This window comes from Microcaecilia unicolor, chromosome 4 (genome assembly GCF_901765095.1).
Source record: "Microcaecilia unicolor chromosome 4, aMicUni1.1, whole genome shotgun sequence".
NCBI lineage: Eukaryota > Metazoa > Chordata > Amphibia > Gymnophiona > Siphonopidae > Microcaecilia > Microcaecilia unicolor.
The window spans coordinates 18062021-18085249 of NC_044034.1; the positions used below are offsets into that span (position 1 = coordinate 18062021).

At 45.9% G+C, this 23229-nt stretch overlaps 1 protein-coding gene across 5 annotated transcripts in view; it reads left to right on the top strand.

Moving 5' to 3' along the window:
* SLCO2B1 (solute carrier organic anion transporter family member 2B1) overlaps nt 1–23229 on the top strand; it is a 208249-nt gene that overhangs the window by 66204 nt on the left and 118816 nt on the right. For all 5 annotated transcript variants that reach the window (XM_030199987.1, XM_030199988.1, XM_030199990.1 and 2 more), the window contains exons 4-5: nt 1074–1236; nt 12979–13197. In XM_030199987.1, coding sequence (XP_030055847.1) covers nt 1074–1236; nt 12979–13197 — 382 coding nt within the window. The remainder of the gene's footprint in view (nt 1–1073; nt 1237–12978; nt 13198–23229) is intronic.

A 23229-nucleotide genomic window follows, 5' to 3' on the forward strand; every position in this document is an offset into this window, starting at 1 on the left:
TGCTTAAAGCCTACCTCTTCAACACTGCGTTCGGCACCTAACTCTTACCTTTCAGGAATTCCAGACTGACCCAATTTGACTGCCCCTATCGGTCTGACTGCTCACGCGTCTTTTAGATTGTAAGCTCCTTTGAGCAGGGATTGTACTTCTATGTTAAATTGTACAGCGCTGCGTAACCCTAGTAGCGCTTTAGAAATGTTAAGTACCCTGTTTCCCCGAAAGTAAGACATCCCCCGAAAATAAGACCTAGTAGAGGTTTTCCTGAATTGGTAGATATAAGGCCTCCCCCGAAAGTAAGACTTAGCAAATTTTTGTTTGCAAGCAGGGCTGCTGAGAGCCGGACAAGGCCGCCCCCGGGCCGCCCCCCCCCCCACCCGAGGTCGCCGGGCCCCCCTCCACCCATCCTCCGTCGCTTCCGGAACTAACCTTAAATGCCTTCTTTCACCTTCGCAGCAAGCAGCAGCAGGGCAGACCTCTCCTTCCTTCAGTGCCCCGCCCTCGCGAATGTTACGTCAGGCAAGGGCGGGACACGGAAGGAAGGAGTGGCCTGCCCTGCTGCTGCTTGCTGCGAAGGTGAAAGGAGGCGTTTAAGGTTAGTTCCGGGAGCGACGGAGGGCGGGCGGGCCAACCCCGATGTTTCCCCAAAAAATAAGACAGCCCCTGAAAATAAGGCCTAGCGCATTTTTGAGGGCAAAAATTAATATAAGACAGTGTCTTATTTTCGGGGAAACACGGTAGTAATAGTAGTAGTAGATTTTTAAGGTTTAAAATAAATAAGTCCATAAGTATTGACCCCTAGGATTGGAGGGAAGGTCAAAGTACAAAAGCATTTGCTGCTCTTTTCGTTGCTGTAAGCGGCTGTAGATCTTGGTCTCCGTGTAGTGAAAATATATCTGTCAAATAATGTAGATGATAAATTCAGAATAGGAAAGGAAGAGGCCCTGCAGGGCATAACAGTTTTATTTTAAACACTGTAAACCAAAGAAATTTTATAAAGTGTGAAGAGTAATGAAGTGAAGTCTTGCCAAGAAATGTCCCCTACTGACTGTTTAATTGAATTTTATGTTTTGCAGTTTGGAAACACAGCACTAATCGTTTTCGTGAGTTACGTTGGGAGTCGAGTTCACAGGCCCCGTGTGATTGGCTGCGGTGCTCTGCTTGTCTGCGCGGCTGGACTTCTCATGTCTCTCCCTCACTTTGTAGTGGGAAAATACGAATATGATAAATCGTATTCAAGTAGGTGTTTGGCTTTCTATCCTGTATGTCTGGAAACGGGAAGTTTCTCTAGGATTTTGTAATAGGGCTCTGACGATCAAACTTAGGGGCTGGGAGGTACGAGTGGATGTAGGGCTCTAAGACGGGAAGATACGGACATTTTTCATAGATTAAACAAAGTGCTGTGGAGCGGCATTTTTAAAAGGATTTACAGATGGGACTGGAGGCATCTGGGTCAGGACATCTCAAGTTACGCTATTTTCTTAGGACAGGATCTGCCGATGTAGAGCCTGTTCTAAATTTCACAGAGAAATCGCCATTCATTCACCAGATACGTGTGGCAGGAATGTTCATTTCAGAAAAATTAATGTCTAAATAATCAAGGGCCATCTTAAGGTATAGCTCAGTTACTGTGGTAGCAAAAACCTCGGCTGTGACTCTTTTCGTGTGAGGAACACAGCCCCTCGGCTCCCATGACTCATCATCGGTCCCTAACTACCGCTCACCATAATTAACAAATCTTTATTACAAAACTTATTACTTGCTATCTTAAAATTTCTTAAATTGTTATCTTTTAAATTAGTTAACTTGAAAGTGTACCTATCTCAGTATATTTCATACCAGAACCTCTGTCGACAAGGCCATGTTTCGCATTGCTGCTTCAGGGCTCGGTCCTGACAAATGCCGTAGCTCATGTTCTTTAAAGGAGAAGATATCTGGAACGTGACCTACGGCATTTGTCAGGACCGAGCCCTGAAGCAGCAATGCGAAACATGGCCTTGTCAGCAGATGTCCTGATGTGAAATATACTGAGCGAGGTACACTTTTAAGTTAACTGATTTGAAAGTTAACAATTTAAGAAATTTTAAGATAGCATAGTAACATAGTAGATGACGGCAGAAAACGACCTGCACGGTCCATCCAGTCTGCCCAACAAGATAACTCATATGTGCCACTTTTTGTGTATACCTTACCTTGATTTGTACCTGTCTTTTTCAGGGCACAGACTGTATAAGTCTGCCCAGCACTATCCCCGCCCCCCAACCACCAGCCCCGCCTCCTACCACCGGCTCTGGCACAGACCGTATAAGTCTGCCCAGCACTATCCCCGCCTCCCAACCACCAGCCCCGCCTCCTACCACTGGCTCTGGCACAGACCGTATAAGTCTGCCCAGCACTATCCCCGCCTACCACTACCGGCTCTTGCCACCCAATTTCGGCTAAGCTCCTGAGGATCCATTCCTTCTGAACAGGATTCCTTTATGTTTATCCCACGCATGTTTGAATTCCGTTACCGTTTTCCTCTCCACCACCTCCCGCGGGAGGGCATTCCAAGCATCCACTACTCTCTCCGTGAAAAAATACTTCCTGACATTTTTCTTGAGTCTGCCCCCCCCTCAATCTCATTTCATGTCCTCTCGTTCTACCGCCTTCGCATCTCCGGAAAAGGTTCGTTTGCAGATTAATACCTTTCAAATATTTGAACGTCTGTATCATATCACCCCTCTTTCTCCTTTCCTCCAGAGTATACATGTTCATAGCAAAGTAATAAGCTTTGTAATAAAGATTTGTTAATTATGGTGAGCAGTAATTAGGGACTGCTGATGAGGCATGCGAGCCGTGGGGCTGTGTTCCTTGCGTGAAAAGAGTTACAGCCGAGGAACTTGCTCCGTAATAACTAAAAGCAAGATTCTGTGGACTTTTAAAGATTAAATAATCAAGGGGGCACAACAGGAATATGAACATCCCTGTGACATTACATGAACGTTTATGTTATGAAATGGCAAACATAACCCCCCCCCCCCCCTGGATTCTGTATACGGTGCCCAAAATTAGGTGCTGATCTAAGATATTTACCCAACTAAATTGGCTAATGAGCCAATTAGTGTCAATAATTAGGTGCTAATTGGCACAAATTTGAATTTCTTGCTGTGTGCTATTCTATAACAATGTGCGCCTAAATCCCATAGCACGCAACCCAGAATTGGGCATGACCATGAAAGGTGTCTGGCCAGTTTAGGGGCTTTTATTGATATCATATACCAGAATATTGCCCAACACAGGCCGTGTTTCGCCCAAAAGGGCTGCATCAGGGGCTAAATTATTAAATGTTCCAACTAGAAATATGATTTATACACATCAAACATGAAGGACATATATAGTAAAAAACCAGCAAGGTGACCAAAACCTTTGTATAACGATCAACCAAACACCTCACAGTATTCAGAGTTGTGAGGTGTTTGGTTGATCGTTATACAAAAGTTGTGGTCACCTTGCTGGTTTTTTTACTATATGTCCTTAGTGTTTGATGTGTATAAATCATATTTCCAGTTGGAACATTTAATAATTTAGCCCCTGACGCAGCCCTTTTGGGCGAAACACGGCCTGTGTCGGGCAATACTCTGGTATATGATATCAATAAAATCTTCACGTTTATCTTGATCTGCTGTTTTGTTTGTCCACATTGGAGTTTGCAGATCGATTGCCTTGCTGTTTTTTGGGACCCCCAGTTTAGGGGCTGTTCTAAAATTTGCACACAGTGTTACAGCATACTGGGGATTTTTGCCCGAACTGAGCGCTGGGAACTACACCCTGGTTTCAGCCAGTGTATGTCCTGGTGCTCAAATTTGGGTGCTGAAATCGTCACTCAGTGTTATTCTGTGATGAGTGTTCATCTTTGGGTGCCCAGTACGGAATACTGTTGAGCACCAGGTTTTATTTATGCTAATTTCTGAGCACCGTTTACTGAATCTAGCCCCAAATCATTACGTGCTGTAACATGTCAGCCATTTTAGAAATATAAACGCTTAGTTTTCCCAAAGCTGTCACAGAGCCTGGTATCCCTTGCCAGTTTCACTTTAATGGGGGTGTGTGGTGTGTTTGGGAGGTGACCTCCCTTACCCCTTCCTTTTCCAAAGCCGCGCTAGCGGCCTGCCTACACAAACCCCATTCACTTTGAACGGGCTGCGTCGGCATTACTGCACCAGCAGCTGCTAGCATAGCTTTGTAAAAGGGGGGAGGAGGTTAATTCCTTCAGTGGATTGCTACTCAATAGGTGCACCTCTCTGACACCTAGACGTCCCAGATAGCAGGTCTAGATCCTGACATCTGTCATTTTGGACATTTTTGCAATCTGCTTGTGAAATGGGGGTATAAATGTTTATTATTTAGGTCCACCCCAGTCCAACACACAACGTACCCAGACCGTGCCCCCTAGCCTTATATATTTATTTATTTAGAAACGTTTAATATGTTGCCCTCCATTTCACATATTAGTTTTAGTCATTCGTATCCCAGCTTTGCAAAATCAAGATTTAGACATTCATACACTATGAAGGGCATTTTCGATTGGGGCGCCCATCTCCGAGGACGGTGCCGCTAAGGGGTGGGGCCAACCGTATTTTCGAAACGAGATGAGCGTCCATCTTTTGTTTTGATAATACAGTTAGGGTTTAGAGATGGGTGGCTTCGGTTTTCGGCCATAATGGAAACCGGGCCTGGCCATCTCAAACCTGGCGAAATGTAAGCCCTTTGGTCATGGGAGGAGCCAGCATTTGTAGTGCACTGGTCCCCCTCACATGCCAGAACACCAACCGGGCACCCTAAGGGGCACTGCAGTGGACTTCAAAAATTGCTCCCGGGTGCATAACTCCCTTATCTTGGGTGCTGAGCCCCTCAAAACCCACTCCATAACTCTACACCACTACCATAGCCCTAAGGGGTGAAGGGGGGCACTTACATGTGGGTACAGTGGGTTTCGGGTGGGTTTTGGAGGGCTCCCATTTTCCACCACAAGTGTAACATGTAGGGGGGGGGATGGGCCTGGGTCCGCCTGCCTGAAGTCCACTGCACCCACCGAAACTGCTCCAGGGACCTGTATACTGCTGCGATGGACCTGAGTATGACATTTGAGGCTGGCATAGAGGCTGGGAAAAAAGTTTTTAAAGTTGTTTTTTTTTTAGGGTGGGAGGGGGTTAGTGACCACTGGGGGAGTCAGGGGAGGTCATCCCCGATTCCCTCCGGTGGTCATCTCGGCAGTTCGGGCACTTTTTTGTGAATTGGTCCTAAAAAAAAAAAAAAAAGAGACCAAATAAAGCGGACCAAATCCTCGCCAGGGACGCCTTTCTTTTTTCCATTATCGGCCGAGGACGGCCATCTCTCCTCGGCCGATTAAACACTCCCCAGTCCCGCCTTCGCTATGCCTCTGACACGCCCCCGTGAACTTTGTTCGTCCCAGCGGCGGACTGCAGTTGGGGGCGCTCAAAATCGCCTTTCGATTATACCGATTTGGGCACCTGTGGGAGAAGGAAGCCTATCTCCCGATTTGTGTCAAAAGATGGGCGTCCTTCTCTTTTTCGAAAATAAGCTGGTATGTAACTCTTGTTTGATATGTAATCCACTTGGAACTATTCACGGTATTAGCAGGATATGTCTAGTATGATGTAATGTATGAACATCTAAATGCTGGTTTATGGAGTCTAAAACATGAACACCGTTTCTAAAATAAACCTCTTACCAAGCTGCTGTAAACAGGGCCCTGAAGAAGCGTCTGTTTTTGTCGTACACTGAGGCCCCTTTTTACCGCAGGAGGTAAGAAGGCTGCAAAAAATACACGGCATGCGGTAAGATTGCTCTTACTGCATGGGCATGCGGGTGGAACACTTACTGCTATCCACTGAGGTAGCGGTAAGGGCTCCCTGGTGGTAACCTGGTATCGCACTGCGCTGCCCGATTACGGCCAGGTAACCGCCATGCAAAAAAAAGTCGAACCCTTATTTTCCCCCCAGCATGGAAAATGGCGTGAGCTGGGGCTGGAACTATTGCCAGCGCCCGCGTTGGGCTGGCGGTAGCTCCAACTTGGCGCATGGTTAAACCCGCATTGGGCTTACCGCCGCTTTGTAAAAGGGCCTCACAGTGCACTAGACATTTTATTATTATTATTATTATTATTAACATTTGTATAGCGCTACCAGACGCACGCAGTGCTGAACACCTGACATAGAGAGACAGTCCCTGCTCAATAGAGCTTACAATCTAAAAATAATACAGACAGACAAGACAATTAAGGGCGAGGGAAGTACTGGGTGAGAAGGAACAAGGGGAGGGCAATTGAAAGTGGAGGAGTGGCTTAGTGGTTAGGGTGGTGGACTTTGGTCCTGGGGAACTGAGGAACTGAGTTCCATTCCCGGCACAGGCAGCTCCTTGTGACTCTGGGCAAGTCACTTAACCCTCCATTGGCCCATGTAAGCCGCATTGAGCCTGCCATGAGTGGGAAAGCGCAGGGTACAAATGTAACAAAAATAAAATAGATACTATTGGAGATTCTACATGGAATGTTGCTACTATTGGAGATTCTACATGGAATGTTGCTATTCCACTAGCAACATTCCAGGTAGAAGGCTGCGCAGGCTTCTGTTTCTGTGAGTCTGACGTCCTGCGCGGCCACATTGGTGATCTGCAAGGGCTGACTTCTACATGGAATGTTGCTAGTGGAATAGCAACATTCTATGTAGAATCTCAAATAGTAGCAACAGTGGCTTAGTGGTTAGGGTGGTGGACTTTGGTCCTGGGGAACTGAGGAACTGAGTTCCATTCCCGGCACAGGCAGCTCCTTGTGAATCTGGGCAAGTCACTTAACCCTCCATTGCCCCATGTAAGCCGCATTGAGCCTGCCATGAGTGGGAAAGTGCGGGGTACAAATGTAGCAAAAATTTTTAAAAAAATAGTGGCTAGGAGCCAAAAGCAGTGGTGAAAAGGTGGGTTTTCAGCATAGATTTGAAAACAGGTAGAGATGGAGCTAGACGTACAGGCTCAGGAAGTCTATTCCAGGCATAAGGTGCCACGAGGGAAAAGGGACGAAGCCTGGAGTTAGCGGTGGAGGAGAAGGGGGAGGACGAGAGAGATTTGTCCAGTGAGCGGAGTTCACGGGGATGAATGTAGGGAGAGATGAGAGCGGAGAGGTAATGGGGAGCTGCAGAATGGATGCATTTAGAGCATAGAAGTTTGACGCTAAAGAATTACTGAGACTGGAATGAAGTAAAAACCTTTCTGAAAATCAAACATGATTTTGGCATACTGAAGAATCTCTTATCTTTCTAAAATGTCATTTCTGCATTCTTCTTCTAAGTGTGCATTGTTGCTTTCCTTTTGAAGAGGGCTAAAAATTAACTATTCACAAACACAAATGAAAAAAAAAATACAGAATGATTTATCATGGTTTAACAAGAATGTATTCTATGTAAACATTTATCTGACTTCTTTGAAGGACAGGCATTCTTCATTTTCGGCTGAATTTTTGTAAACCCTGCATAGTACAGATGTCTAATACTGCAGCTGTATTGCGACTGGAGAAAACTGAGAGTGCTTTGCTCTTTCCAACCCAACAGAAGTTGGAAAGAATTACATAAAAAGGGGTCAAGAATGTCTGGGAACAATATAACTATCTGAAAATTTAACGAAAGTGATGAAACTTGGCATGTGGCCAAAAAAAACAGTAAAAAGGCACATTTGAATTAAAAAATGGGCCACGTAAATACATAAGTAATGCCACACTGGGAAAAGACCAAGGGTCCATCGAGCCCAGCATCCTGTCCACGACAGCGGCCAATCCAGGCCAAGGGCACCTGGTGAGCTTCCCAAACGTGCAAACATTCTATACATGTTATTCCTGGAATTGTGGATTTTTCCCAAGTCCATTTAGTAGTGGTTTATGGACTTGTCCTTTAGGAAACTGTCTAACCCCTTTTTAAACTCTGCTAAGCTAACCGCCTTCACCACGTTCTCCGGCAACGAATTCCAGAGCTTAACTATGCGTTGGGTGAAGAAATATTTGCTCCGGTTTGTTTTAAATTTACTACACTGTAGTTTCATCGCATGCCCCCTAGTCCTAGTATTTTTGGAAAGCGTGAACAGACGCTTCACATCCACCTGTTCCACTCCACTCATTATTTTATATACCTCTATCATGTCTCCCCTCAGCCATCTCTCTTCTCCAAGCTGAAAAGCCTTAGCCTCCTTAGTCTTTCTTCATAGGGAAGTCGTCCCACCCCCGCCATCATTTTAGTCGCCCTTCGCTGCACCTTTTCCGATTCTACTATATCTTTCTTGAGATGCGGCGACCAGAATTGAACACAATACTCAAGGTGCGGTCGCACCATGGAGCGATACAACGGCATTATAACATCCTCACACCTGTTTTCCATACCTTTCCTGATAATACCCAACATTCTACTCGCTTTCTTAGCCGCAGCAGCACACTGAGCAGAAGGTTTCAGTGTGTTATCGACGACGACACCCAGATCCCTTTCTTGGTCCGTAACTCCTAACGTGGAACCTTGCATGACGAAGCTATAATTCGGGTTCTTTTTTCCTACATGCATCACTGGGGGTTGCTGAGAAATAACCTCTTCCCCCTCACTCCCCCCAAAAAGGCCCATGTAATTTCAACAACTGTAAGAAGAATAAGATGGGAAAAAGTTGGGAAATGATCAAACGAAGATGAATCATTCCAGTAACGATAAAACTTTTAATGCATAACTAACCATTGCACAAAGATAAAAGACTCGACACGGCCATGATTTGGCAACAACGCCTGAGTCAGGAGCAATCTAATGAACGTGTCACCGACAACAAATGATGTTGAACGATCAGATGCAGCCAAACCTGACTGCCGCACATAAAATTAAAGAAACAAGGTCAAAGACTGCAAAGACACGGTATTTATGCATTAAAACTTTTTTTTAGTTATTGGATCGATTGATCTTTGTTTGATCATTTCCCTACTTTTTCTATCTTATTGCTGTTTGCAAGGGGATTCCATCCTTCTGATATTGATTTCAGCTTCTGTAACAAAGAAACTTACATATAATGAAACTAGTAAAAAAGGCCCGTTTCTGGCACAAATGAAACGGGCGCTGGCAAGGTTTTCGTCAAAGCGGCGCTGGTGACCCCTCCACCCCCCCCCAGGGTGCCAGCGCTCCTCCCCTCAACCCCCCCCCCCCCCGAGGTCGTCGTAGGCAGTGCTCCTCCCTCCATACCCCCCCCCTGAGGTCGCTGCTGCTCCCCCTCGTCCTGTATGCCCTTCCCCCCCTTTATGGTCTCAGGACCCCCCTTCCATCCCCACCTCACTGGTGTGAGGACCCCCCTCTCTGTTCTCAGGACCCCCTCCCCCATCTGTCATCCCTGCAGCCCCTGCCCCCCTCTCATTCCTGGACCCCCTTCCCCCCCCCCCCTCTCTCTGGTGCCATGCACGGAGTTGCCAGGTGGGCTGGTTTCCCACCCAATTGGGCTGGTTTTTAAGCCAGGATGTGGGAAATTATCGAAGGTTGCGGGCTGCGGGAAATTGGGCTTCTTTTTCACTGCAGCTGTGCAGGGTGTGGGCTCTTTTTTCGGGGCTTCTATTGGTCTAATTTGGTCCAATAGAAGCTTTTCCGGGGCTTCTATTGGTCCAATTTGGTCCAATAGAAGCTTTTCCGGGGCGGGGTTGACATCGGGGGCGGGGTTTATGACGCCAGAGGTGTCGTTGGGGGCGTGGAAATGACGTCAGAGGTGACGTCAGGGGGCGGGGTCGGTGACGGAGGCGGGTCGATGACATTGGAGGCGGGGTTTGACATTGGGCGGGTTTTGGGCTGGTTTAAGACTGATTTTGGGTGGGGAAAATTTTTCCCATCTGGCAACCTTACCCTTTGTCAGTGTCTGTGGCCCCACAGTGCAAGCAGGACGTGTGCTACAGCCCGTGCTCTGGTTCAGTGTTGCACTGAAGCCTGCTGCTGTGTACGTGCTGAGGCTGAGCTGTAATATTTCCCAGTTGACTGGTAAGGGGGTAGATTTAGAACCTGTGAGCTGCTGCCGACTGCAAAGACTGGGAGAAAAAAAAGTTTCAGTCTTTTGTGCTCCTATGTGAAGGGGGCAGGGTTGCCAGCTGGGAAAAATTTTCCCAGCCCAAAACCAGCCGTAAACCCGCCCAAAAACCGCCCGCAGCCAACCCCCGCCCCCCGTGTCACCAAACCCCGCCCCCTGCATCACTAACCCCGCCTCCCGCGTCACTAGCCCCGCTCCCGACGTCACCCCTGACGTCAACCCCGCCCCTGAAAGGCTTCTATTGGACCAAATTGGACCAACAGAAGCCCCGGCAGCGGGAAAACCGGCCAATCGGCGGCCGCAAAAGCCCACCCAATCCCGCACCGCGGCCGCTCGAAAACCCCGCCCAAATCCCCGCAACCCACGCGACTCGAAATTTCCCCGCAGCCGTTCCCGAAAAGCCGCCCAATTCTGCGGCTTAACCGCAACCCTGCCGACAGTGGAAGGGGGAAGTGTGCTGCAGGGTGGCCCTCCCCTTCATTAGTGCTGGCTGTTGTTAAAAAACAGTGAAGGGGAGTAGGGAGGGACCAGTTTCAGGGTTCTTGAAGCTTTGTTTTGGCTTTTGTTTCAGTTGTTCCCGGCGGCCGCCCTCATTTGCTGTTTGCAAGGCAGCCTGAAGCTGGGTCCCTGCATGATCCCCTTCACTGTTTTTAACAACAGCCAGCATTAATGAAGGGGAGGGACTGCAGAACAAGTCCCCCTTCAGATAAACTGGATATCTCTGGTGCCTCAAGTTTCCGGCTTGAGGCTTCATTGGATCGTTGGAGGTGCCTTTTATATATATATATATAGATAGATATAGTAGCTAGGCAATTTCTTCTTTCATACTGCCTCTGCCTGTTCTTTATTCTCTCAATCCTCCAAACTGCCCCACCACCCCAAAAACCTCTGGTATACCCCAAAACTATACCATGCTACTGCTCTACTACCCCATAAACTACGCCTTTGCAATTGACCCTTATCCTACAAAACTGCCACACTCCAAAAACCTACCCCACGTAGTTCTTCAACCACCCCGCAAACTATCCTACCTCTAAAACCTACCCCCTGCAACTGCCCTACCCCCAAAAGTTACTCTTTAGAATCAATGTTCCCTCTAAATAGTGGTGGGTTGTGAGCCATAATTTAAAATTATACGCAGAAATCTCTCTTTACGACTTCTTGTGAGTCAAACTATGTCGACATTTAACAACATTGTATACATTTGTCAAACTACGACTGTTAACCGTTTTCAAATACATGTGCTTATTTAGAACGTGAAAGGTTTTCCCTTCTTCCTTTTCCAGTTTCCAATAATTATAAACATTGGACAAATTTCCAATATTTCCAATGGCCAAATAGAGTGGTCAACCCCTCTCCTACCTGAAACATGAAAATTATCACAAGAGCCACATGGTAGTCAGGTGGTAACTCCGATTTGGCACGCGTAGGCGCCTACGTGTTTTAGTAAAAGAGGCCCTAGGTGGGAGAGAAGGAGAGATTGGCTGTCTGGGAGACTTTGGTTTTCAAGGTTAGGCGGGGTGCTGTGCTTGGGAAAGAAGGGATCAGAGATGAGAGTGCTGAACAGTTACATTACATTTAGGCATAGGTGGTCGGTGGCCCAACTGTTTGGGGAGGCTAAAGGGGGTGGGGTTAGGGGTGGGGCCAGGGGTGGAGCTTAAATCCATAATTGTCTGATAACACACAGAAAAAATAAAGAAATAAAAATAAAAAAGTCACAATTAATACCCTTTATTACATTTAGATATTAGATATGTATCATATGTCAAGGAAAAAAGTGGTTGCTCAAAGCATATTCTAAGCACAATCGCTCAACTGCAAAACACTATGCACAACTTTGTGCAAAAACACACTCAGAACCTTACTGTACCATAAATATTACACTGGGCAGAACCTAATACACCAATATACCACCCATACGGAAAATGCAGACCGTCAACAATATGAAACAAGGGATCATATCATCACAATTCTCATGTAGAGCCACAAAACACCCTAATTAATGTGGGATAAAATGCCATAAATAAGTAAATTAATATAAACTTTTAATGTTGAGCACCTGATTCTCAATGTGGACATACTCCAAACACTATAATGAAAATAAAATTATCTTTTCTACCTTTGCTGTCTGGTGACTTTTTCTGATCATGCTGGTCCAGTATCCGATTCTGCTGCTATCTGTCCTCAGTGCAGGTCAGGAAGTCATCCTCGTTAAATATCTCCCTGGCAACCCAGGACACCTCCAGCCAACCCCCCCTGCTCTCCGAGCAGTAAGGTAAACAAGCCATAAACCAATTTCTACAACTGATTCACAAGGCTAGAGGGCTTTCACTGCAGCTCCTGCTGTGAGGATGGAGGTAAATCAACAATTTAAACCCCTCAGAGCACAGCAGGGGAGGCTTAGCCTCTCCAAGCCTCTTATACTGGGTGCCTATGCATTTGGGACTGTTACTAGCATGCTTATCTAAGGGTTGCCCTGGTCATCTAGTGGGCTGAGATAGGAGCGATCTTCCATCATTCCTCCCCCCCCTCCCCTAGCACAGCTCCACTTTCAAAATGGTGTCAGTGACCCCTAATGGTAGTCTTGCAATGCCAAGGGTGTTCAGGGAGTGAAGCAGCCACACTGTCTATATACATTTATCCATTTTGGTGGACTGAATTTAAATAGATAAGCTGTTTATTTAATTTTAGGAGTGCATATGTAGCGGTCCTACCTAAATGAATAGATGAACTGAGTATTGGGCTTAAAGGTAACTGGATGAATAATTCACTTATCTTTAGGCAGTTGTCATCTCTTTGAATATTGACTCCCCTCCCCTCATTTCTAAAATATTATGTGTTATTTGCCTATGTGTTTTATGTTTGTTTCAACCTGGCTTGTTTACGTTTTATCCAATTTTGCAGGTGGATCAAGCAATAAAACAGACATTTGTCAGCCCACAGAAACCAACAAATCCCATGACAAGGTCTGTTCCAAATCTACTGTGCAAGGGACTACTACAGCTTGTGCCATCCTGTTCATTGGCCAAACCATATTAGGGATTGGAGGAGTACCCATTCAACCCTTTGGTATATCTTACATCGATGATTTTGCCGCCAAACACAATTCTCCTCTTTATTTAGGTAAGACCAAAAATATGAGAAGGGCAAACAGAAAAGTATGAAATTTGAGATTTTTTTTTTTTTTGTCAAATTCAAAATTTCTTTGCAATAGAAGGTCTTGGGGGCTCAAGCCATAATTTCTTCTTGTTTCGATTATGATAACACTAGTAAAAAAAAAGCCCTGTTTCTGATGCAAATGAAACGGGGGGCTAGCAAGGTTTTCTTCAGAGTGTGCATGTGGGAGTGTGTGTGTCCCTGCCCTCTGCCCTCTCTCCCTTCCCCTGTGCTGTCTGTCCCCTCCCCCCTCCGAGTCGAGTCCTTCAGTGTTAAGTTTCCTGCTGTGTTTGTGTTACAGAGATAGTGAGGGCTTCTGCCCTCTCTCCCCTCCCCCCTCTGAGTCCTTCACTGTTACAGAGAGAGCAATTTGATTTCCTGCTTTGCTGTGTTTTCCTTCACTGTTTGTGTTACAGAGAGAGCGAGGGCGGGGCAGACACTCATGGGGAAACCGGATATCTCTCCCCCTTCACACTTCCGGCTGGAGGCTTCATTTAGAACGCTGGTGGTGCCTTTTATATGTAGAGATTCTGTATTTAGGATTTCCCAATAAATTGATTACAAGATTCCAATTTCTTCAAACTACAGCGATCAAAATTATTTGAAATTTAAAACAAATGTCAGCGTAACATCTTTGTTAGGATCGTTACAATGGTTACCTGTGTCTGCCCATATTGAGTTTAAACGTTGTTGTTTATCCTTTAAAGATTTTATATGGTTATGCTCCCTCAGCCATGACATCGTAACCGGCTCCTGAGGTCAGGTCTCGTTCTTCTCGATCTGTTTAAACTAATCACGTACAGTTAATTCCGGCACAAAAGATCAGTAAATTGGGCTTACGTTAAGCAGATGGTTTTTGGCAATCGCTCCTCCAATATGGAACTTGTTACCATTAGAAGTACATTTTGAATAAGATGATTATAGGTTCAGAAAACTGTTGAAAAGTAGACCAACAATTTTTGTACATTTTATACTGTTTCATTATATTCATTTATTGTATCTATTCCTTGTAAATGACCTTTCTGCTTCTTGTTTGTGGAAACTCTTAGGGACCCTTTTACTAAGTTGCAAAAAAAAAGTGGCCTTAGCCAGTGGTGTGCTGGTAAATTTTTAACAGGCTCTCTCTCTGAACCACCTCTGCGCCCCCCCCCCCCCAAAAAAAAAAAAAAAACATTTGCAGAGCTGGCTATACCGGGGGAGAGAGCGTGCTTTCAAACAATCCTTACATCCAATTTTACCTTCTTTTAATGTTTAAAAAAAATAATCCTTTATCCTACATCTTTTAAGACACTGCCTACCTGCTGGATAGTGATGGCACAAGGAAAGCAAGTTTGGTCCAGTGAGGACTAACTCAAAATAACCTGTTCCTTAGCTGGGCCCTAGTATTACCATATTGAAAATTTATTTTTATTTTATTTTTTGTTACATTTGTACCCTGCGCTTTCCCACTCATGGCAGGCTCAATGCAGCTTACATGGGGCAATGGAGGGTTAAGTGACTTGCCCAGAGTCACAAGGAGCTGCCTGTGCCTGAAGTGGGAATCGAACTCAGTTCCTCAGGTCCAAAGTCCACCACCCTAACCACTAGCCATGTAGAAGTCAGCCCTTGCAGCTCACCAATGTGGCTGTGCAGGCTTCTGCTTCTGTGAGTCACAGACTCACAGAAACAGAAGCCTGCGCAGCCTTCTACATGGAATGTTGCTAGTGGAATAGCAACATTCCATGTAGAATCTCCAATAGTAGCAACATTCCATATAGAATCTCCAATAGTATCTATTTTATTTTTGTTACATTTGTACCCTGTGCTTTCCCACTCATGGCAGGCTCAATGCGGCTTACATGGGGCAATGGAGGGTTAAGTGACTTGCCCAGAGTCACAAGGAGCTGCCTGTGCCTGAAGTGGGAATCGAACTCAGTTCCTCAGTTCCCTAGGACCAACGTCCACCACCCTAACCACTAGGCCACTCCTCCACTCCAATGCGACCATACCAAGCCTCTGTGGTTATGCTCCACTAATAAGTTAAAAGATTAACTGGATTTCTTGAAAGGATTATATAAACTTAGGATGCATCATGACTAGGGACACACACATACGCTTATTTATTCAATATCACAATTCTTCATACAGCCACAAAACAACCTTTTAGGGTAGATAGTGTTCACAATGAGCTCCTTTTTATTACCGACCAGACAGAGATAAGAGTTTTCAGTTTTGGCACATTATAGGTTATCACAAGAACAAAATATAAGAAAACCAATATGGGCTGCATTAGGGGCTTTATATAGCCCATTTGTGTATAAACAAAAGAAATCTGCATGAAACAAAATATTTATTTTGACTAATAAAACCACTTGGTCCTGAAACATGTTCAAAACAGAATAATCCATTTGTGTATCTAAAAGGTAAACTTCTAGAAAACAGATGAAGATCTGATTCCATGTGTGCCCCAATGAAAGGAGAGTTTAATTATACTTCCATTTAATTTCGATATATTCCATCTACTTTATAAAACCAGGCTTCCCATGGTAGATTACAACAACAGCAGTTAAGAGGAACCCATCAGGAAACAGGATATCCTCACTGAAATTTAGCCATCTGTATCGTATACAGTGTATTCAGTGGCGTACCAGGTGGGGGCGGTCCGCCCCGGGTGCACGCCGCTGGGGGGGGGGTGCCGCGACGCGCACCTGCTGCGAGAGTTCGCTAACTTCTCTCGTTCGCTGCAGCTCCCTCTGCCCCGGAACAGGTTACTTCCTGTTCCGGGGCAGAGGGAGCTGCAGCGAACGAGCAAAGTTAGTAAACTCGCAGCAGGCGCGCACTGCGGCACCCCCTCCCCCCAGCGACATGCACCCGGGGGGGCTGCGCTGCATCAGGGGGGGGGCACTGCACCCAGGGGGGCAGGACGCCGCCCCGGGTGTCCACCCCCCTAGGAACGCCACTGAGTGTATTTATTTATTTTTATAGTGTAAAAAAATGAGCACAAAATACAGAGTTTAAAATTGCTGTTTCTATCAGCTATAATAATTTCTTAAAATGTGTTAGTGATATTCAATTGTTATTTCATGAAATTTATATCTAGACTATATGGGAAGCTTTCAAATAAATTAAAAAGCTGTCCAATAAGTAAAAAAAAACAAAAAACTTTTGACCTCTACTTTTTAAGGCACTACCTATCCAATTGAAACAGCTTTAGAGTTGGTACACAGAAGATGGGCAATAAAGAACGACAAAGGTGATGGGAGGCGGGGCTGGTGGTTGGGAGGCGGGAAATACTGCTGGGCAGACTTGTACGGTCTGTGCCCTGAATAAGGCAGGTACAAATCAAGGTAAGGATACACATATGTTTGTCTTGTTGGGCAGACTGGATGGACCGTGCAGGTCTTTTTCTGCCGTCATCTACTATGTTACTATGTAACATTGATGCAGCAGCTCATAGGTTTCCTTGCTTTGAGGAGATGACAGAAGTTCGGGGGGGGGGGGGCAGTGAAGACAGAGATTTACCAAACTGGCTTCCTTACCGTGGTGGAGTAGATAGGCAGGCAGCAGGCTCATCGGTTTCTTTCAAACCTCCTTGGTCCCAACTCCCGACAGTGTCCTTTGACTGCCGCGTCCTGCCTACGCGGAAACAGCAAGTTGAATCAGAGTAGGCGGGATGTGGCAGCAGAAGGACCCTGACGCTGGCAATGCATCCTGACCTGTTCTAACCACCACCTGCAGCTACGGTAGAGGAGTGGACGACGACAGGCGGGGGCGGAGAGGTTGAGGGAAGAGAGAAACCGAAGGGCCAAAATAAAATTTAAAATGCATGGGGCAGCGGGAAGGGCAGCAGGGGAGAGAGAATCGGAACACGGATGGTGCGTGCAGCAAGTGTTTTTGGGGGGGGGGCGGCCGGGGGACAATGCTCCCCCAACCACTTGATGACTACTATTACAAATCTGTCCTCCCTCAACAAACGGGCCCCCCAGCCCAGCAACGTCTGATTAAAATAATTCTTACCAGAGGCAGGGTATGCTGCTTGCTGACGGTGTATGGCTCCACGACCAGCTGAGCGCTGCCGAGGTGAACCAGGCAGCCCACGAGTGACGAGCACACAAATACCTTGCCAATGCAGCACGAGGAGGCAGGGCTGCCACACACCACGCATGCACCAATATCAGGTGACAGCTGGTGTGTTTGGGCATGCGTGCCTCCAGCCTCCCGCTGTAATTTGTAGGGGGGGGGGGGAAAAAACTTTGTCCCATCCCTGCTGACAGCTGAACAACCGGCTCGCAAAATTCTTCAAAAATTAACAACCGGCTCTGCAGAGCCGGTGCGAGCCGGCTCCAGCACACCACTGGCCTTAGCGCACCTTTATATGGATCTTTCCCGCGTGCTGTGGCCATTTTTCCCACAGGGATAAAATGGCTGATTTTTTTATTTTTCCATCTTAAGTAGAGGAGTGTGGTAGCCGTGTTAGTCCACTCTTAAGGTTATCAATAGAAATCAAACAAAATAAAACATGGAAAAGAAAATAAGATGATACCTTTTTTATTGGACATAACTTAATACATTTCTTGATTAGCTTGCGAAGGTTGCCCTTCTTCATCAGATCGGAAATAAGCAAATGTGCTAGCTGACAGTGTATATAAGTGAAAACATTCAAGCATTACTATGACAGTCTGACAGGGTGGGAGGAGGGGGGTGGGTAGGAAGTATGCATGGGGATATCAAAGCATATCATTGATATTCTAACAGGGTGGGTGTGGATATGTGCTGTAACCGTGTCTGGAAGAGGAAATGTTTTGGCCTTGCTGATGGAATAAAGCGGTTTTAAGCATATTTTTGGAGTCTGCTTCTGGGAGTGCTGTGTCCAGGGAAGGGCCCTTCCAGGGTCAGCTGAGTTCCTACCTGCAGAAAGGCCTGAAGGTGGTGGCCTGCCGACAATGGTTAGTGCACACTAACAGGCTACTGCAGAAATGCATTAAAGTGTTTTGTGATGTATTTCCTGTTTACCTACATTACCAAATTTTTAAAAATATTATTTGGAGGGAGTATGTTGTGGGCATTCCTTTATTATCCAGCTAGCATGTTAGGATTAGCACGTACTAATTGGATAATGCAGGGTTAATGTGGGAGCACCTAGTGCACCCTAAATAGGAGGCTCTTGAATTAATTTTATTATTTTATTTTTAAAACTTATATACCAATTAATTGACTAAGGGGTCCTTTTACCACGCTGCGGGAAAAAGGGCCCTGCGCTAGCGGTGGGGGGCCATTTTTCCCGCTCACCGGGGCCCTTTTTCCCGCAGTGGGTAAAAGACCCCAGGCACACATAGCCATGCGGTAAGAGAACTCTTACCGCGTGGCCATGTGACGAGGAGTCTTTACCTCCAGCCGTTGAGGTGGTGATAAGGGCTCCCGCGCTAACCAAGCGGTAACTGGGCAGCGTGCTGCGATGCCCGATTACCACGGGTTACCACTGCGCAAGCAATTTATGGGTTTCCCCCCCCCCCCCCCCCCCCGGAAACGGTGCGCACTTGGGGGGGGACTATTGCCAGCAGCCGCATTGGGCCGGCAGTAGTCCCGAAAGAGCGAGCGGTAAGCCCGCATTGGGCTTACCACCGTCTGTGAAAGGGCCCCTAAGTGGTTCACAAAAGAACTTACATAATCATATTATGTAGAACCTAACGTACAAACAGACGCAGTTTTTCTACAAAATCACAGTTCAATTCAAGCGGTGTCAGAGGGCGTAACGTTCCAAAAACTCAACAAAATGCAGCCACGAACAACTGTGGTTTGAGAAGTTTCTTAAATTTGATCACATTATTACAATGCTGCAAGTGACCACAGTTGCGTACCGGTAACAGTAAAGAAAGAACTTCTAGTTTCCACATAGCACGTTTGCATCACTGGATCTAAGGACAGCTGCATCGTGTTTTCGGATCTTAAATACCTTTTTTGGATGGTACACTTTGAAGACATGTTTAAAGCAGGGGCGTAGCCAGACTTTGGCGGGAGGGGGGTCCAGAGCCCGAGGTGAGTTGGCACATTTTAGCCCGCACCGGTGCCGCTGACCCCCCCCCCATTGCCGAAACCCCTGCCCACCATTGCCGAACCCCACCCCCACCACCAACTTTGACCCCCCGCCATTGCTGAACCCCCCCCCGCCACCAACTTTGACCCCCCGCCACCATTGCCAACCCCCCCCCCCCCCCGCCACCAACGACCCTCTCAACCCCCCTCCCGCCGTCGCCAACCCGCCGTCGCCTACCTTTGCTGGCGGGGGACCCCAACCCCTGCCAGCCAAGGTCCTCTTCTTCCCAATCCCGCGCAAGGCTTCGTTCTAGTCTGACTTCCTGCACGTCATCGGCAGGGGCGTCCAGGGACAAATCTATGGGGGCCCCCCGTGGCCCCACGGACCTAAGCCCCTGGTTTAAAGGGGTAACAGCATAAATAGTTTGAGCCAAGACCAACACTTTATATTGAATACCCTGAATAATTAGTAACCAATGGTAATTCCTATGAACTGGTAATATATGTGAAACTTTTGATACACCAACAGTAAGTCGTGCTGCGGCATTCTGTAGCACTTGCAATGCCCTGAGTTGTGCAGATGATAAACCAAGGTACAGGGCATTCATTGCAATAATCCAACCCAGACATTGCCCAACAGTTCTGAAGTCATATGCAGATAGCACAGGTCTGCATTTATACCTCACATTTTCCCAATAGGTGGGAAAATGTGGGGTATAAATGCATAAATAAATAAACAAGTTAATCAGCTCTGATAATTGGGTGATAATTAATTGGCAATAATTAAGGTTTAGGCACATATCTTGCAAATAGGTGGGGGAATGTGGGATACAAATGCAATAATTAATAATAATAATAATCCGATTCTGTAATGGATTGCGCCTAAATCCTTTCGCGCCTGACAGTTTAGGGTTGTGGTTAGGGGGCGTTCCTGGATTTTATGTGTGCTGATATAGAATCATACTTCAGTGTGTCTAACTTAGGCACCAAGCAGGCGTAATTGCAGGCACCTACAGTTAGGTGCAGCTTAATGCTAAACGCAGTTCTATCAAGGATGCATACTCTTTATAGAATCACGCTAAGCATGATACATTATCGGCACTGATTTTTATTTTATTTATTTATTGCATTTGTACCCCACATTTTCCCACCTATTTGCAGACTCAATGTGGCTTACATAGTACCGTCAAAGGTATTAATCCGCAAACGAACCTTTTCCGGAGATGGGAAGGCGGTAGAACTAGAGGACATGAAATGAGATTTAAGGGGGGAGCAGACTCAAGAAAAATGTCAGGAAATATTTTTTCACGGAGAGAGTGGTGGATACTTGGAATGCCCTCCCGCGGGAGGTGGTGGAGATGAAAACGGTAACGGAATTCAAAAATGCGTGGGATAAACATAAAGGAATCCTGTTCAGAAGGAATGGATCCTCAGAAGCTTAGCAGAGATTGGGTGGCAGAGTCGGTGGTGGGAGGCGGGGCTAGTGGTTGGGAGGCGGGGCTAGTGCTGGGCAAGACTTCTAGGTCTGTGCCCTGAAAATGGCAGAAACAAATCAAGGTCAGGTATACACAAAAAGTAGCACATATGAGTTTATCTTGTTGGGCAGACTGGATGGACGGTGCAGGTCTTTTACTGCCGTCATCTACTATGTTACTATGTTTCTATGTAAACAAAAGGTGAGGTTGATCGAACATAGTAGTGAATCACAGAGTATATGATGGCAACTACATAACCTGAACTTAGAAATTTAACTGAATAAACTTAACATGAAGATTTTGCTCTAGAGAACTCTTGGAGCAGAAAATGGTGTTCTTTAAACTGGATGTTAACCTCTTCAGGTGTTTTTGTGTCATTCCAACATGCAATTATAATAATCCTGTTTGATCCATTTTGCATTATAAGACTTTGTATTGCATTAACGATCCCTTTTCTTCAACAATAGTTTCCTTTGTTTGAAATGATGTCAGCACATTGACAATAATACTTTCTCAAAATCAGTTTGAGATCAGCAGTTGGTTGAAAGCTTGCCAATCTCTTTGGAAATCTGCTTTTTTACAATGCACAGCTGTGAAGGAACTCGGAGGAGAGGGATCTGGCTTTGCTCAGCAAGGTCTACATATGATACAATTGTGTTGTTTTGCGTTTACCGCCAGCTGTGTGATTTGAGAGGGTAACTGGATTTAGATCAAAGGTTTTACTTTGTACCCTGCTGAAGAGACTAGAGTGACATTTCAGGATACCTAGAAATCGCATCAGAATTCCTGTAAAAGTGTTTTGCCAGCTCCTGAAATTGAGATCAGTTAGTAAGACCTTGACACCTGCAATGTCAGTCAGGTTATAAACACAGTGAAAGTTTTCCGTTCCAATTTTTAACTGAATTTATCTTTATTCTGCTGAGGATCAGCTTTGCTACAGCGTTCCCTCTGCTGATTTCATCATCAGCCATTGGACTGGCTACCATGTGGTATCATGAGCTGAGCAAATGCTGTCTAGAATAAACAAGTCGTCATCGTTGCTAAAGGATTGGACAAAAATGTTGTACTAGTTAGGAGTTGAGAGAGACACACATGGGGCAAGAAATGGATGAACTGAAAAAAAAAATCTTTCATCTAATATAAATTTTGCATGTTTGTGCTTAACTTACAGAAATATGTCTGTAGAAATTTATTTATTTTACTAGTAAAAAAGGCCCGTTTCTGATACAAATGAAACGGGCGCTAGCAAGGTTTTCCTCGGAGTGTGTATGTTTGAGAGAGTGTATGTGAGAGTGACTGTGTGTGTGTGAGAGAGAGAGTGAATGTGCGAGTGTGTGTGTGTGAGAGAGAGAGTGAGTCTGGGTGCGAGTGTGTCTGTGAGAGAGAGAGTGTGTGTGTGAGAATGAGAGTGTGTGCAAGTGCATATGTGAGACAGTGTGAGAGAGAGAGTGTTTCACACAGATACAATGTGTGCGAGAGAGAGAGTGTGTGTGAGACACAGACTCTCTGTGAGACTGAGTGTATGAGACCAAGAGAGTGTGTGAGTGAATGTGATACAGTGTGAGACAGAGTGTGTGAGAGACAGTGTGTGTGTGAGAGAGAGAGAGTGTGTGTGTGACAGAGATACCCCCCCCTCTCTGGTGTCAGCCCCCCCTCCCTCTCTCTGGTGTCAGCCCCCCCCCCCCCTCCCTCTCTCTGGTGTCTGAGCATTACTGTGCAGGATGCTGAGCTCTGGCTGTGCTTCAAGGAACTGACCAATCCTATTTAATAGAATGCACCTCCAACATTCTGAAGCTGAGAAACATTGTGTGGTTGGTCACTTCTGCTTGTGACGAACCCGGAAGTACATGATGTCAATTCAGGAGATGGATACAGAGAGCAGGAATGCCTCAGCCATGCAGTCAACTTCAGAACGTTGGAGGTGCGTTTTAGTATATAGGATTTATAGCATTTGTATCCCACATTATCCCACCTATTTCCAGAAGCAATATGGCTTACATAGTTTTATTATGACAATAACATTACAGGATATCAGATACAATTAGTGATGTGTAGAGCTTGTGTAAGGGGGAAAAGAGGGGAGTGATTAGGCAGGTAAGTATAAAAGGTGGACTTTCATAGCTGAATGGGATGATGATGTGGGTTAGTGCAGCTATGGGTTCTCTTTGTAGGCCTTGTTGAAGAAATAAGTCTTTAGAGATTTGTGGAAGATAGTTGTTTCGTCGATTGTTTTCAGATCTGTGGGTAATGCATTCCTTAACTACGTGCTCATGTAAGAGAAGGTGGTGGCATGCATCAGCTTGTATTTTAGTCCTTTGCAGCTGGGGAAGTGCAAGTTGAGAAATTGGCAGGATGTTCTTTTGGCATTTCTTGGAGGTAGGTCCACGAGGTTTAGCATGTAGATTGGGGCGTCTGCGTGAAGGATTTTGTGCAGATCTCTGGAACGCTCTACCTCACCACCTTAAAACTCAGGAGGACCAAGCCCTCTTCAAGAAGCTGTTAAAGACCTACT